At 41.0% G+C, this 12,856-nt stretch overlaps 1 protein-coding gene across 1 annotated transcript in view; it reads left to right on the top strand.

The window, feature by feature from the left end:
• Nucleotides 1-12,856, top strand: part of tmc3 (transmembrane channel like 3) — a gene marked incomplete at its 5' end in the record, with an annotated part of 43,003 nt that overhangs the window by 27,074 nt on the left and 3,073 nt on the right. The window contains 6 exons of the mRNA XM_080885519.1: nt 1,887-1,954; nt 2,337-2,465; nt 5,783-5,893; nt 6,949-7,074; nt 7,249-7,327; nt 10,666-10,708. Of these exons, the coding sequence (XP_080741645.1) occupies nt 1,887-1,954; nt 2,337-2,465; nt 5,783-5,893; nt 6,949-7,074; nt 7,249-7,327; nt 10,666-10,708 (556 nt within the window). The remainder of the gene's footprint in view (nt 1-1,886; nt 1,955-2,336; nt 2,466-5,782; nt 5,894-6,948; nt 7,075-7,248; nt 7,328-10,665; nt 10,709-12,856) is intronic.

Raw genomic sequence — 12,856 nt, 5'->3', positions numbered from 1 at the left:
CCCAGAACCCTCCAGCTCACAGGTTAGTCTGCTCCAAGCATTTACACGAAGGTCAGTGTTTTTTAGTACTTAATACGTCATTTTCATAACATAATTGGTGATATAGGTTACAAGCAAGTCTGGCGCTGAACAGAAATTGTCGCGCTATGCTCCTGTGTTTATTGTGCATAAATAGTAAATTGTCCTGACACAATATTGCGTTTCGCTTCTGTTATTATGGTACATTGACAAAAACATATACTTTTATTCACAGGATAAAACAGGTTTTTTGTATCACTAATTGCCCAGTACGATTACAGCATACAGTATTATTGTCACTGCTACATTTCTGTGATGCTACCAGAAATTATTTCCACTACTAATTAATTACCGTTGAGCTCAAAGGTCCTATTAATAAACGGTTAACGAATGTGTATTTATGACGACGATTTGTGAGACTGGTAAACTTATGATACGTACGATGGTCTTTCGTTCTACACGGTGCATTTCAAGGTCCTGCACCCATCCGTCAGTAAACTGTACCTGGGCTTGTTGCAGTGACCTGAAGTTACTAAACTTCATGAGTGTATGCACTCACTCCAAGAACCGTATAATTATAAATATGCATATAAATATGCTACGATGAGATAGCTGACTTCATCTAACTAGCAAATGTTTTCCAGGCTACGTTGGTGATACAGTTTTTTTTAATGTGTATGATATTTTTGTCATGCGATTTTAAAGCTGGTCCTACAACCGCATCCAAGAATGACATGCAGCTTATCTCAGAACTGTCGGTGAAAATTATTCTTGGAGCTAGGTTTAATTGAGCTGCATTTTAAAGAGGTGCAATTTCACAATTTGTGTATATTTTCTAAGTTCACCATTTTGTCATGTGTTGAGAAAAACACAGATTTTAAAATTACATGGTCTAATATTTACATTTAGCATAACTGCAACATGCTTTTTTCGTTTTTTTTTAAAGACTCGAAAGGACTTGAAATTCAAAGTTTCAGACTTGTGACTTGACTCGGACTTTTACACCAGTGACTTGAGACTCGACTCTGACTTGCCTGACATTACTTGAGACTTGACTTGAGACTTGAGGATAAAGACTTGAGACTTACTTGAGACTTGCAAAACAATGACTTGGTCCCACCTCTGATTAAATCTATCCCACGTTTTCTTAAGCCTCAGTAGAGAAGCTGAGAATTCCCTGTCCCCAGTCACCTCCTCTAGCATGTATGGAGGAACAGCAAGGCATTCCCAGACCGAGTGAGAGATATGATCTCTCCAGGGTGTCCTGGGGCCTCCTCTCAGTGGGACATGCCTGGAACACTCCACCCAGGAAGCATCCTGGTCAGATGCCTGAACCACCTGAACCGGCTCCTTTCAATGTGGAGGAGCAGTGGTTCTACTCTGAGCCCTTCCCAAATGGCCGACTTCTTCACCCTATCTCAAAGAGAGAGGCCATTCAATCTTCAGAGAAAGCTCATTTCTGCCGCTTATATCTGCAGTATTATTCCTTTGGTCACTACCCAGTAGGGATGGGAAGCTGGTTCAGGTTCAAAAGCTGGATTTGTCATACTGTGTTGGTGCTTACAAAACCACCATGAAAGCTCAAAGGTCTATATGCATATTTTAGAGCAATATATGATTTGATCCAGATGTAGTTTTCAGGGAAGACCTTGCAAATTTTAACCTAAGACAATGCTAATGCTGTATCTTTTACAAGAGTATGTCTTCATAGCACAGGAGTCCTGGTAATGACCGGGCATCCCTGCAAACCAGACCTTTGCAGTAACTGAAAACATTTGGCATGTCATGAAAAGACAATAAAGACCCTGAGAGACTCTTGTCTGACTCAGGATTGTTGCAGTGATTACTTTTGTTTTGTCTGTTTTCAGCCTGAATATGGAGAATTCAAAATAGCCGAGAATGTCTTGCATCTAATTTATAACCAAGGAATGATCTGGTAAGTCTGAAAAACATTTTACAATTCCAGAACCACAGGACCTATTTCAGAGCTAATGGCCTGACTGGTGCTGACAGGTCTCCATTACCCTGTTTAACGGACTGTAGCTCTCTGTAATCTTTCCACTACACCTCTTGATTGTATTTTCTCATCTAATTTCAGAAACGTCTCCTTGCAGCAATAAATGTAATGAAGTGAAATCATGAGCCACTGAATGTCATATCTTTTATATGAAGTGTGACCTTATTGCCTGTGTGTGTGTGTGTGTGTGTGTGTGTGTGTGTGTGTGTGTGTGTGTGTGTGTGTGTGTGTGTGTGTGTGTGTGTGTGTGTGTGTGTGTGTGTGTGTGTGTGTGGCTGGTCTATCTCTTTCTTTCCTTCAGGATGGGGGCATTTTTTTCTCCCTGTCTTCCTGCCTTTAATGTGCTGAAGCTGATTGGTCTGATGTATCTGAGGAGCTGGGCTGTACTTACCTGTAATGTTCCCCATCAGCAGGTCTTTCGAGCATCCAGGTTAGATGCGCACACACACACACACACACACACACACACACACACACACACACACACACACACACACACACACACACACACACACACACACACACAGATGAAACATACCCAAATTTCCAGTATAGTTAAAAAAAATCATTTGATGACTTTTATTTGGCCTAAATATTAGTGTTTTTTCTACCACCGTGTTGGCATTTTGAACACAGAATTTCCCACATCTGGATGAAAGTAAAGGTAAATTCAGGTAATCTTATCTGCACAGGTTTAATGCTGTGATGCTACTGAATAATGGACTAATTACATATTAAATTTTCACTCACCAAAACTGAAGCACAAACCTTTTGGACTGTCTTTTCCTTACAGCACAATTTGTTAAAACAAAATCCATTAAAAATGCTGCAAAAAGGCATAAATGGTGCAAACGCTATGGAGAAATCAAGGTCAGTGGGAGGTGCAGCCCAGCACTTTTCATAACCACCATCAAAACACCAAGAATGTCTTTGTCCAGACATTCTCTTATATTACATCCTTGGCTCTTTGCAGTTTGACAAAGATTTAAAGTTGCCACCAAAGGCTTGTACAGTATATTGTCAGCAAAGGGGGTATTTTTCTTAAGGCTGTTCACTTATCAGCCTGTGCAGCAACTTACGTATAATTCAATTCAATTCAATTCAATTTTATTTATATAGCGCCAAATCACAACATAAGTCGCCTCAAGGCGCTTCATAGATACAGAGAAAAACCCAACAATCATATGACCCCCTATGAGCAGCACTTTGGCAACAGTGGGAAGGAAAAACTCCCTTTTAACAGGAAGAAACCGCCGGCAGAACCAGGCTCAGGGAGGGGCGGGGCCATCTGCTGCGACTGGTTGGGGTGAGAGAAGGAAGACAGGATAAAGATGCTGTGGAAGAGAGACAGAGGTTAATAACAAGTATGATTCAATGCAGAGAGGTCTGTGAACACATAGTGAGTGAGAAAAGGAAATACTCAGTGCATCATGGGAATCCCCCGGCAGCCTACGTCTATTGCAGCATAACTAAGGGAGGATTCAGGGTCACCTGGTCCAGCCCTAACTATATGCTTTAGCAAAAAGGAAAGTTTGAAGCCTAATCTTGAAAGTAGAGATAGTGTCTGTCTCCCGAATCCAAACTGGAAGCTAGTTCCACAGAAGAGGGGCCTGCAGAGCGAGAGCGAAGTGCTCTAATAGGGTGATATGGTACTACAAGGTCATTAAGATAAGATGGGGCCTGATTATTTAAGACCTTGTATGTGAGGAGCAGGATTTTGAATCCTGGATTTAACAGGAAGCCAAAACAGGAGAAATCTGCTCTCTCTTTCTAGTCCCTGTCAGGACTCTTGCTGCAGCATTTATACACACATATACTCAGTCAGGCTACTCTGATTTAAGTTTTTAAAAAAAAAGCTGTGATTGCCTCTTTCAGTCCTTATCAGCCACTCCCAGATGTGGTGGAAAATCACACAAGACACATGTGCATATCGATAGCATCGACAGTTCACTGTGTAAAAGGAAAATACAGTGGTGTGAAAACGTTTTTGTCCACTTCCTGATTTCCTATTGTGGAGATACAGAAATTCTTTTATTGCTGCCATATAATCTGCATCATTATAATTGTTCTTACAGTATTGATACTGCATTACAGCTGTTTATTGAAGATGTCCATTTGAGGATCCTTCCATTATGTTAACTTTTATTACAAGTACGGTTAGAAGTATTTTACACACATTGCATATTTGTGCTTATTTTGAGTTGATGTTCGGTTCATTAAGGGTCTTAAGCTTCACTGGTGTGACTGTCCAGGTGATCCATGCTGAGGGAAACTAGAACATAGAAGGATAGCTGCAATGCATGCTTACAGTACATATAATACATATAATCTAGGAATGTGTCCGGCCTGAGGCCTTAACTCATTTGGTGTCTCACTATATTTTACTCTACTTGGTAACAGACGACCAGAGTCAATAATTAGCCTCAGAGACCCTGAGGGCTTGAAGTTTATTACCTTGTATGGAAGGTGTTATAGAAAAGAGAAGTTCTATGTCTGCTTATAGCTATTAAAGATGTACGATTAACTGTGACTAATGTCTGGAACCTATTTTAATCTGTCATTGACGCAATGGGGGGCCTTGTACCCCACTGCTTTATAAGTATCCACAACATGTATTTTGGTCAGAAGACATATGTTGATGTTTTCTCCGGGCTGTTAATAAACTCATCGTTTGATTGCACTTTTCTGGGGCCTCCGTGGTTTGTGACACTGCTCTGCATTGATTGATTTCGCGACACTATATTTTGTATCTGTCACATTTAAATTTTTCAGATCATCAAACAAATTTAAATATTAGACAAAGATAACACAAGTAAACACAAAATGCAGCTTCTGAATGAAGGTGTTTATTATTAAGGGGGAACAAATCCAAACATACATGAATTCTGCTGTCTACCAAACTTCCTGCAGGAGAATATCTGGCCATCTCTTTTTGACCGCCAGCTGAAGCACACTTCAGTTCTGCAGTTGGACAATGATCCGAAATACACCAGCAAGTCCACCTCTGAATGACTATAAAAAAGAAGACTTTAGAGAGGCCAGTCAAAGTCAAGACATGAAAAAATTTAGACAGTCTCACTTGCTAGTTAGATTTAAGCACCACACACTATTTGGTGTGTTTTAAGAAATGATCCTGTCATGAGTAAACACTGCCTGAGTATTATTTGGACTTAGCAGCCACTCATGATTCACCATTCGTTCAAGATTTGTCAGAATATTTTTTTCTATGATCTTTATTGCTCAAAAAGGGAACAGTGCTTATCCTGTTACTCGTTGCACAAAGGAACAGATTCTAGCTCTGCTGATAGGTCGGGACCTTTTACAGCCCTGTCAGCTCTCCTGTAATAACGCCCACTGCTACTTAGCTGATCAGATTAAGATCCCAGAAGTTCAAGTGACTCGATGCTATACTTTGATGAAAAATCTTCCTTAGTTTATTTATTTATTGAGCAGTGTATTTTGGCAAGTAGAATAGTCACAACACTTAATCTAGTTACTTTGTCAATTTTCAGTTAGATGTTACAGATATGTGGTCAGATACACAGAAAAAACAAAGAAAAAAATGTTCACCTTTTGAAGATGACAAACTGTTTAGAGCATATTTGCAGATATACTCTGGGATACTTCTGCTAAGTTGATTCACATGAATTGTAATTTTCTACTGAACTGCTCAGGAGCATGAAGGAAAGACAGTAATGTAAAAATGAATCATATCAACACATCCATGTTCTCACGTTGCTTTTTTAGGTCAAACAACTTCTACCTGGCTATGCTGCTTTTCATGCTGTTTTTGTGTATGCTGCCCACCATCTTTGCTATAGTGAGATACAGACCATCACAACACTGCGGACCTTTCAGGTAAGGAATTAAAATTTATCTTACATCCATCGAGACCTTCAAGGTCAACTTAACAATTTATTGGTGAGAAACTGACAAAAGACTTTATGGAAACTATGACTCTTGGAATTTTGGTGTCAACATATACAGTAGAACGCACTGTATAAAGATTTTGAATATCGTGTCACGTTTCACCTCTGACCTCTCCCAAAGGTCAATAAATTGACCTAAAGGTCAAAGTGATAATGCAGGCAAAATACAATACTATTTCCCTAAAGTAAATACTGCTCAGGGAAGCAAGCCTCTGACTGTTTCTTGTTTTTAATGAACAGATTCCCTTTTTTATTTACTGTGCTGAGAATGTAAGACAGAAGTGGATGTTTTACCACATGTACCAATGAGGGATATATGCATATTTTAGAGAATTCCCAATTTTGGTGTCTTCCATCCTCAGCCTGCACAATACATATTTATGTGTGTTTTGAAACGGGACATATTTTAATTTACGAGCGTAGCATCATAGTTTGGAAAAGATCTTTCTTTGCATAGTATACAAAGTCAAATCCTGTTTCCAAAAAGGCTGGTAGGGTATTTAAATAAAATCAAAATGTAGTAATTTTCATACCATTTAAAGACTATATTTAAATACTTCAGAAAGATCATATTAAATAACTGAAATTGAAAAATATCATTCAATTCATATGAAATGTTGATTAAACTCCATTGCCAGATACACATTAAAACAGTAGGAAACATCTCCATTTCCTTCTGTGTTGTGTCTCCTTGTTGGAACGAGTTGCTGCAGTTTGAAAGCGATGCCCATTGTTGTCCCTTTTGGAGCTATACTATTGAAATGGATGCAGAATGTTCTGGACTGTCTTGCTGAAATAAGCAAAGCCTTCCCTGAAGTTGTCAACTGGATGGCAATATATGTTGTCATGCAGCTGTATATATTTTATTCAGCATTATTTTTGCTTCCATCGATGTGGAAGTTAGCAGCTCTTTTGTTTTTCCCCTTCTTGTGTGGTTGTGTTTCAGTGTTCAGACAAAGAAAAATGCTTAAATTTGTGTTTCAGTGGTCAAGAGAAGATTTACGACATCATCTCTGAGACAGTGGCCACTGACTTCCCGGTGTGGTTCAGTAAAGTAATAAGTTACATCACCAGTCCTGTCGTCGTACTGCCAGCACTGCTGCTGCTGTTGTGAGGCTGCACACGACACATATTGCATATATCTGTCACGTATACATGCGCTCTCTCACTCACAATTTCTCTCTAATTCTCTCTCACACACACATATACACATACACTCACAATATGCAAATACGCAAACATCTGTATCCTACATGACTTGTGAATTGTTCAACTGTGTTTCAGCATGCTGATATACTATCTCCAGTCTATCGCCAGATCCCTCAAATTCACCAACAACCAGCTAAGGATGCAGCTCCAGACTGTAAGTTGAATCACTTTCAGCATTTTTTCACATAAAAATAAGAGCGAGAAAGGCATTTACAGATGAGGACAAAGTTATTAGCCCCTCTATGAAATTTAAAGTTTTTGTCAAAAATTTCCCAAGTGCTATTTAACAGAACAAATGATTTTCCAGATAGCATTTTAAACATATGGTATCTTTCCTGGGACTGGGTCCTTCTGGACATAGACATCTGATGTTGTGCCTGGGATCTGCTGGAAGCTACTATCTGCTGGATTGTCTCTCAAGTACCTTTTGCAGACCCTAACTTGGGTCCTGTTGTCTGTAGTAGATTCTTCCTGTGGATCTACCACCACCATCCCTCTGTGCTGTCCTTTAAGCCAGCTTTTCCCAGCAACTGTGGGATTTGTTCATGTCAGCCACTTCCTCCGCCTTTCAAAGGTACATCCCATGCATAAGCTTGGTCATCTATAATGGTTCCTGGTCCTGTTCTGCATCACTGTCTGTCTTGATGGGCCTGATCTATTTGCATATGTTCTATGCTATATCCTGGATGGTGACTTTGATAGTCACTAATCCTCACTCGCTCTTTTTACTGCTCATAGAGCCTCAAGGTCCTGGACTTCATGTGGATTGGATGGACATTATGAGGAATGTTTGTATCTTCACATTAGCGGCATCCGTCTCCTCTTTTAGCTAGCTTTTTATTCAGATAACTGGTAGGGAATCTCTACTGATGGCATGGATCCTATTCTTACTGTTTAGCTGCCTTCTCAGCACCTATCTTACCTTCTGGAGGTATTTGGCTGTGCCTGACCTTTTTGCATCTTTATCATGGTTCCCACTGGCCTGTGGGATACCCAGGCACTTGTACAGTGGGGCAAAAAAGTATTTAGTCAGCCACCGATTGTGCAAGTTCCCCCACTTAAAATGATGACAGAGGTCAGTAATTTGCACCAGAGGTACACTTCAACTGTGAGAGACAGAATGTGAAAAAAAAAATCCATGAATCCACATGGTAGGATTTGTAAAGAATTTATTGGTAAATCAGGGTGGAAAATAAGTATTTGGTCACCTCAAACAAGGAAAATCTCTGGCTCTCACAGACCTGTAACGTCTTCTGTAAGAAGCTTTTCTGTCCCCCACTCGTTACCTGTATGAATGGCACCTGTTTGAACTCATCATCTGTATAAAAGACACCTGTCCACAGCCTCAAACAGTCAGACTCCAAACTCCGCCATGGCCAAGACCAAAGAGCTTTGGAAGGACACCAGGAAAAGTATTGTAGACCTGCACCAGACTGGGAAGGGTGAATCTACAATAGGCAAGCAGCTTGGTGTGAAAAAATCAACTGTGGGAGCAATCATCAGAAAATGGAAGACATACAAGACCACTGATAATCTCCCTCGATCTGGGGCTCCACGCAAGATCTCATCCCGTGGGGTCAAAATGATCATGAGAACGGTGAGCAAAGATCCCAGAACCACACGGGGGGACCTGGTGAATGACCTGCAGAGAGCTGGGACCAAAGTAACAAAGGTCACCATCAGTAACACACTACAACGGCAGGGAATCAAATCCCGCAGTGCCAGACGTGTTCCGCTGCTGAAGCCAGTGCATGTCCAGGCCCGTCTGAAGTTTGCCACAGAGCACATGGATGATACAGCAGAGGATTGGGAGAATGTCATGTGGTCAGACGAAACCAAAGTAGAACTTTTTGGTATAAACTCAACTCGTCGTGTTTGGAGGAAGAAGAATACTGAGTTGCATCCCAAGAACACCATACCTACTGTGAAGCATGGGGGTGGAAACATCATGCTATGGGGCTGTTTTTCTGCCAAGGGGACAGGACGACTGATCCGTGTTAAGGACAGAATGAATGGGGCCATGTATCGTGAGATTTTGAGCCAAAACCTCCTTCCATCAGTGAGAACTTTGAAGATGAAACGAGGCTGGGTCTTCCAACATGACAATGATCCAAAACACACCGCCCGGGCAACAAAGGAGTGGCTCCGTAAGAAGCATTTGAAAGTCCTGGAGTGGCCTAGCCAGTCTCCAGACCTCAACCCCATAGAAAATCTGTGGCGGGAGTTGAAAGTCCGTGTTGCTCGGCGACAGCCCCAAAACATCACTGCTCTCGAGAAGATCTGCATGGAGGAATGGGCCAAAATACCAGCTACTGTGTGTACAAACCTGGTAAAGACCTATAGTAAACGTTTGACCTCTGTTATTGCCAACAAAAGTTATGTTACAAAGTATTGAGTTGTATTTTTGTTATTGACCAAATACTTATTTTCCACCCTGATTTACGAATAAATTCTTTACAAATCCTACCATGTGGATTCATGGATTTTTCTTTCACATTCTGTCTCTCACAGTTGAAGTGTACCTCTGGTGCAAATTACTGACCTCTGTCATCATTTTAGGTGGGGGAACTTGCACAGTCGGTGGCTGACTAAATACGTTTTTGCCCCACTGTATCTGCTATTCTCCTTTCTGGCTTAATAGTCTGCATCACCTTTCCTCTGTTTTCAACCAAACTTATCCAGTTCGAATAAAATCACGATGTCCTCACAGTAGATGCTGAAGTGGATCTCCTGGTGTACATCATAATTTCTTTGTACAGGAGATGGCTGATGGTCACTCCAGACCTAAATATATATTCCTATCCAATCCTACTGATAAACTGCTTTAGAGGGTTGAGGCCTATCCAGAAGTGGGCATCACCTTGGTATGCCCACACTTGATGGTGACCTCTGTGATTGTCTTTGACTTTGTCTTCCAAAGTCCCATTAAGTACACTGTTAGCCTTTTAAAGTGCCAAGCACCCTAGTATCCATAATTAAGTATCCTCTTAATTGCCCCTTGGGGATAAATAAAGTCTTTCTGATTCTGATTCTGATGTGTGCAGCATTCAGGCTTTTTTGGTGTCAATTCAGGCAGTAAACATATCATTGGCGAGATATTTGACTACAAGATAAACAGCCACAAGGAGCAGTACCCTCAGTTGGGAAGGAACAAAGATATTGTGAAGGACCGTCAACCTCCCAGGTCTCTGTTAGAGGGCCTTAGCTAGAAGGATGAAGACCACAGACAGGGGGAGTGGAAATGTTTATCATTTTTAATTTTGTAAACATAAATACTGTCTGTACGCATTTGTGTTTTGTATTTACTCAGGTTGTCAGTATTACAATTTGTTTGACCTAAAACATTTAAGTCTCACACATATGCAAAAGAAGGGAGGGAGCAAATACTTTGTCATGTCACTGCGTATATATAGTGCAGCCTTAAACTGGCCATTACATAATGATAGTATAATGGTGTGCGTCTGAAGTCAGTGTTTTTTCAAACCTTCTCAGGAGCGCACTGAAGACAAGAAGAAAGTCTTCCAGATGGCTGCAGGTATCTCTCGTCTTCTATGTTTGCCCCCTTATTGATGACCTTTTTTTGTATGTTTGTCACCCTTAAATGTTTCAGATCATAAAACAAATAAAAATATTAAAAATAAAACACAAGTAAACACAAAATACAGTTTCTAAAGGTGTTTATTTTTAAGGGGAAAAAAATCCAATGTGTGAAAAAGTGATTACCCCCTAAACCTAATAACGAGTTGGGCCACCCTCAGCAGCAATCACATGTTTGCCATAACTGACAACGAGTCTTTTACAGCACTGTGGAGGAATTTTGGCCCCCTCATCTTTGCATAATCGTTGTAATTCAGACACTTTGGAGAGTTTTCGACATGAACCGTCTTTTTAAGGTCATGCCACAGCATCTCAGTCATGTTCAGGTCAGCACTTTAACTAGGCCTGTCCAAAGTCTTCATTTTGTTTTTTTCTAAGCCAGGGGTGTCCAACTCCAGACCTCAGGGACCCGTGTCCTGCAGGTTTAGATCTCATACTGGGTCAACACACCCGAATCAAAGGATTAGTTCATCACCTCTGGAGAACTTAAAGGCTGTATCCCAATTCAGGGTCTGCAGCCTTAACGGTCCTCAAGGGCCACGTACTCAAAGACCGCTAAGGCCGGAAGTGAGAGGCTTGTGAAATGGGACGGTCTAGCCTCCCTCGCGCTGCCCAGGTTGCCTATCAACCGTTATACTAAAAGCGGGAAACGTTTCATACAGCTTTGTTTGACAGAAACGGAGTAGAACATATTTTGTTCATTTGTTTCTACATGAGCTTTGTGTGATGTGATAAGTATCTGAGGCTGAGACCACACGAGTGTAAAACATGATTGTTGGGCTTCATTTTTGTACTGAACAGTCATTTTAAGATTAGCTAGTAAATAACAATTAGCTCATGTTGTTCATGAGACTAAAGTCATCTTACTTTGGTAATGTAAATATAATATGGCCAATATGATAGTTATTATCTTAATCATTATTAGTTATCACAGCAGTGAATGACTCTGTTTCAAATACTGAGCTTCAGTAAAGATTCAAGCTGCATTTATTTATATCATTTATATTTCCTGTCACCTTAAATCTTCACTCAAAGACAGGTTTCTTTGACACTGTATATATAACTGTGTTATATATATGAGAGACAAATATTGTTCTTTTAATATGTTGGCATTACTAAATTTGTCTCAGTGCTGACTTTAAATATCCATAGAATCATCACATTCTCTGTGAGATTAAGCTCAGCTATTGAACGGCGTTTATTTTAAAGTAAAGGCTTTAAAACCAAGTTAGTACAAAGTGTAAAGTAAAGTGTGCGTGTTAGTCCCCATAAGGAAATAGTTCCTCTGCATTTAACCCATTCACCCAGTGAAGCAGTGGGCAGCCACCAGTGCAGCGCCCGGGGAGCAGTGTGTAGGGACGGTACCTTGCTCAGGGGTACCTCAGGGTAGCCGTTCAGTGGAGTCGAACCCCCGACCTTCCGATCATGGGGCCACCACTCTACCTACTGAGCTATCCCTGCCCAAACGTCACTAATGTCACATAACTTTGCCGACATGTGGCCAACAGTAATGTTTTCATGTTCTTCGTTATTAAACACTCGCACATAAATAAGTGACATAATATTCAGTACTTACTTTTGAAAGTTTACTCTTCGGCCGGCCCTCTTTTTCTGGCAAAATTATCCACACACACCGCCGCGCTATGCAGTCTGGGATATGTTGGGCCACAAAGTCTGCACCGCCACATCCTTAACATTCAGTGAAATGAAGGACGCATTTGAGGGCCGCATTTCGAGCAGCCTTTGAATTGGGACAGCCTTCGTCGCGTTGCTGTGACGTAATCGGCCTTAAAATGCGGCCTTTAAGGCTGCAAACCCTGGATTGGGATACAGCCAAAGACATGTTGAGGAGGTAATTTAGCCATTCAAATCAGCTGCGTTGGATTAAGGACACATCTAAAACCTGCAGGACACCGGCCCTTGAGGTCTGGAGTTGGACACCGCTGTTCTACGCCATGGACTCGCTGCTGGACTTTTCAAAACTTGCAGAAATCATGGTTCCATTTATCACAGCAAGTCCCGAGGCATCAATAAAGGCCCAGCTGACTGCTGGCCCAACCCATTATTAGGTTAAGGGCTTAACTTT

Source organism: Rhamphochromis sp. 'chilingali' (assembly GCF_963969265.1).
Source record: "Rhamphochromis sp. 'chilingali' genome assembly, chromosome: 6".
NCBI classification, from domain to species: Eukaryota; Metazoa; Chordata; class Actinopteri; order Cichliformes; family Cichlidae; genus Rhamphochromis; species Rhamphochromis sp. 'chilingali'.
This window is presented reverse-complemented; position numbering and strand designations above follow the sequence as displayed.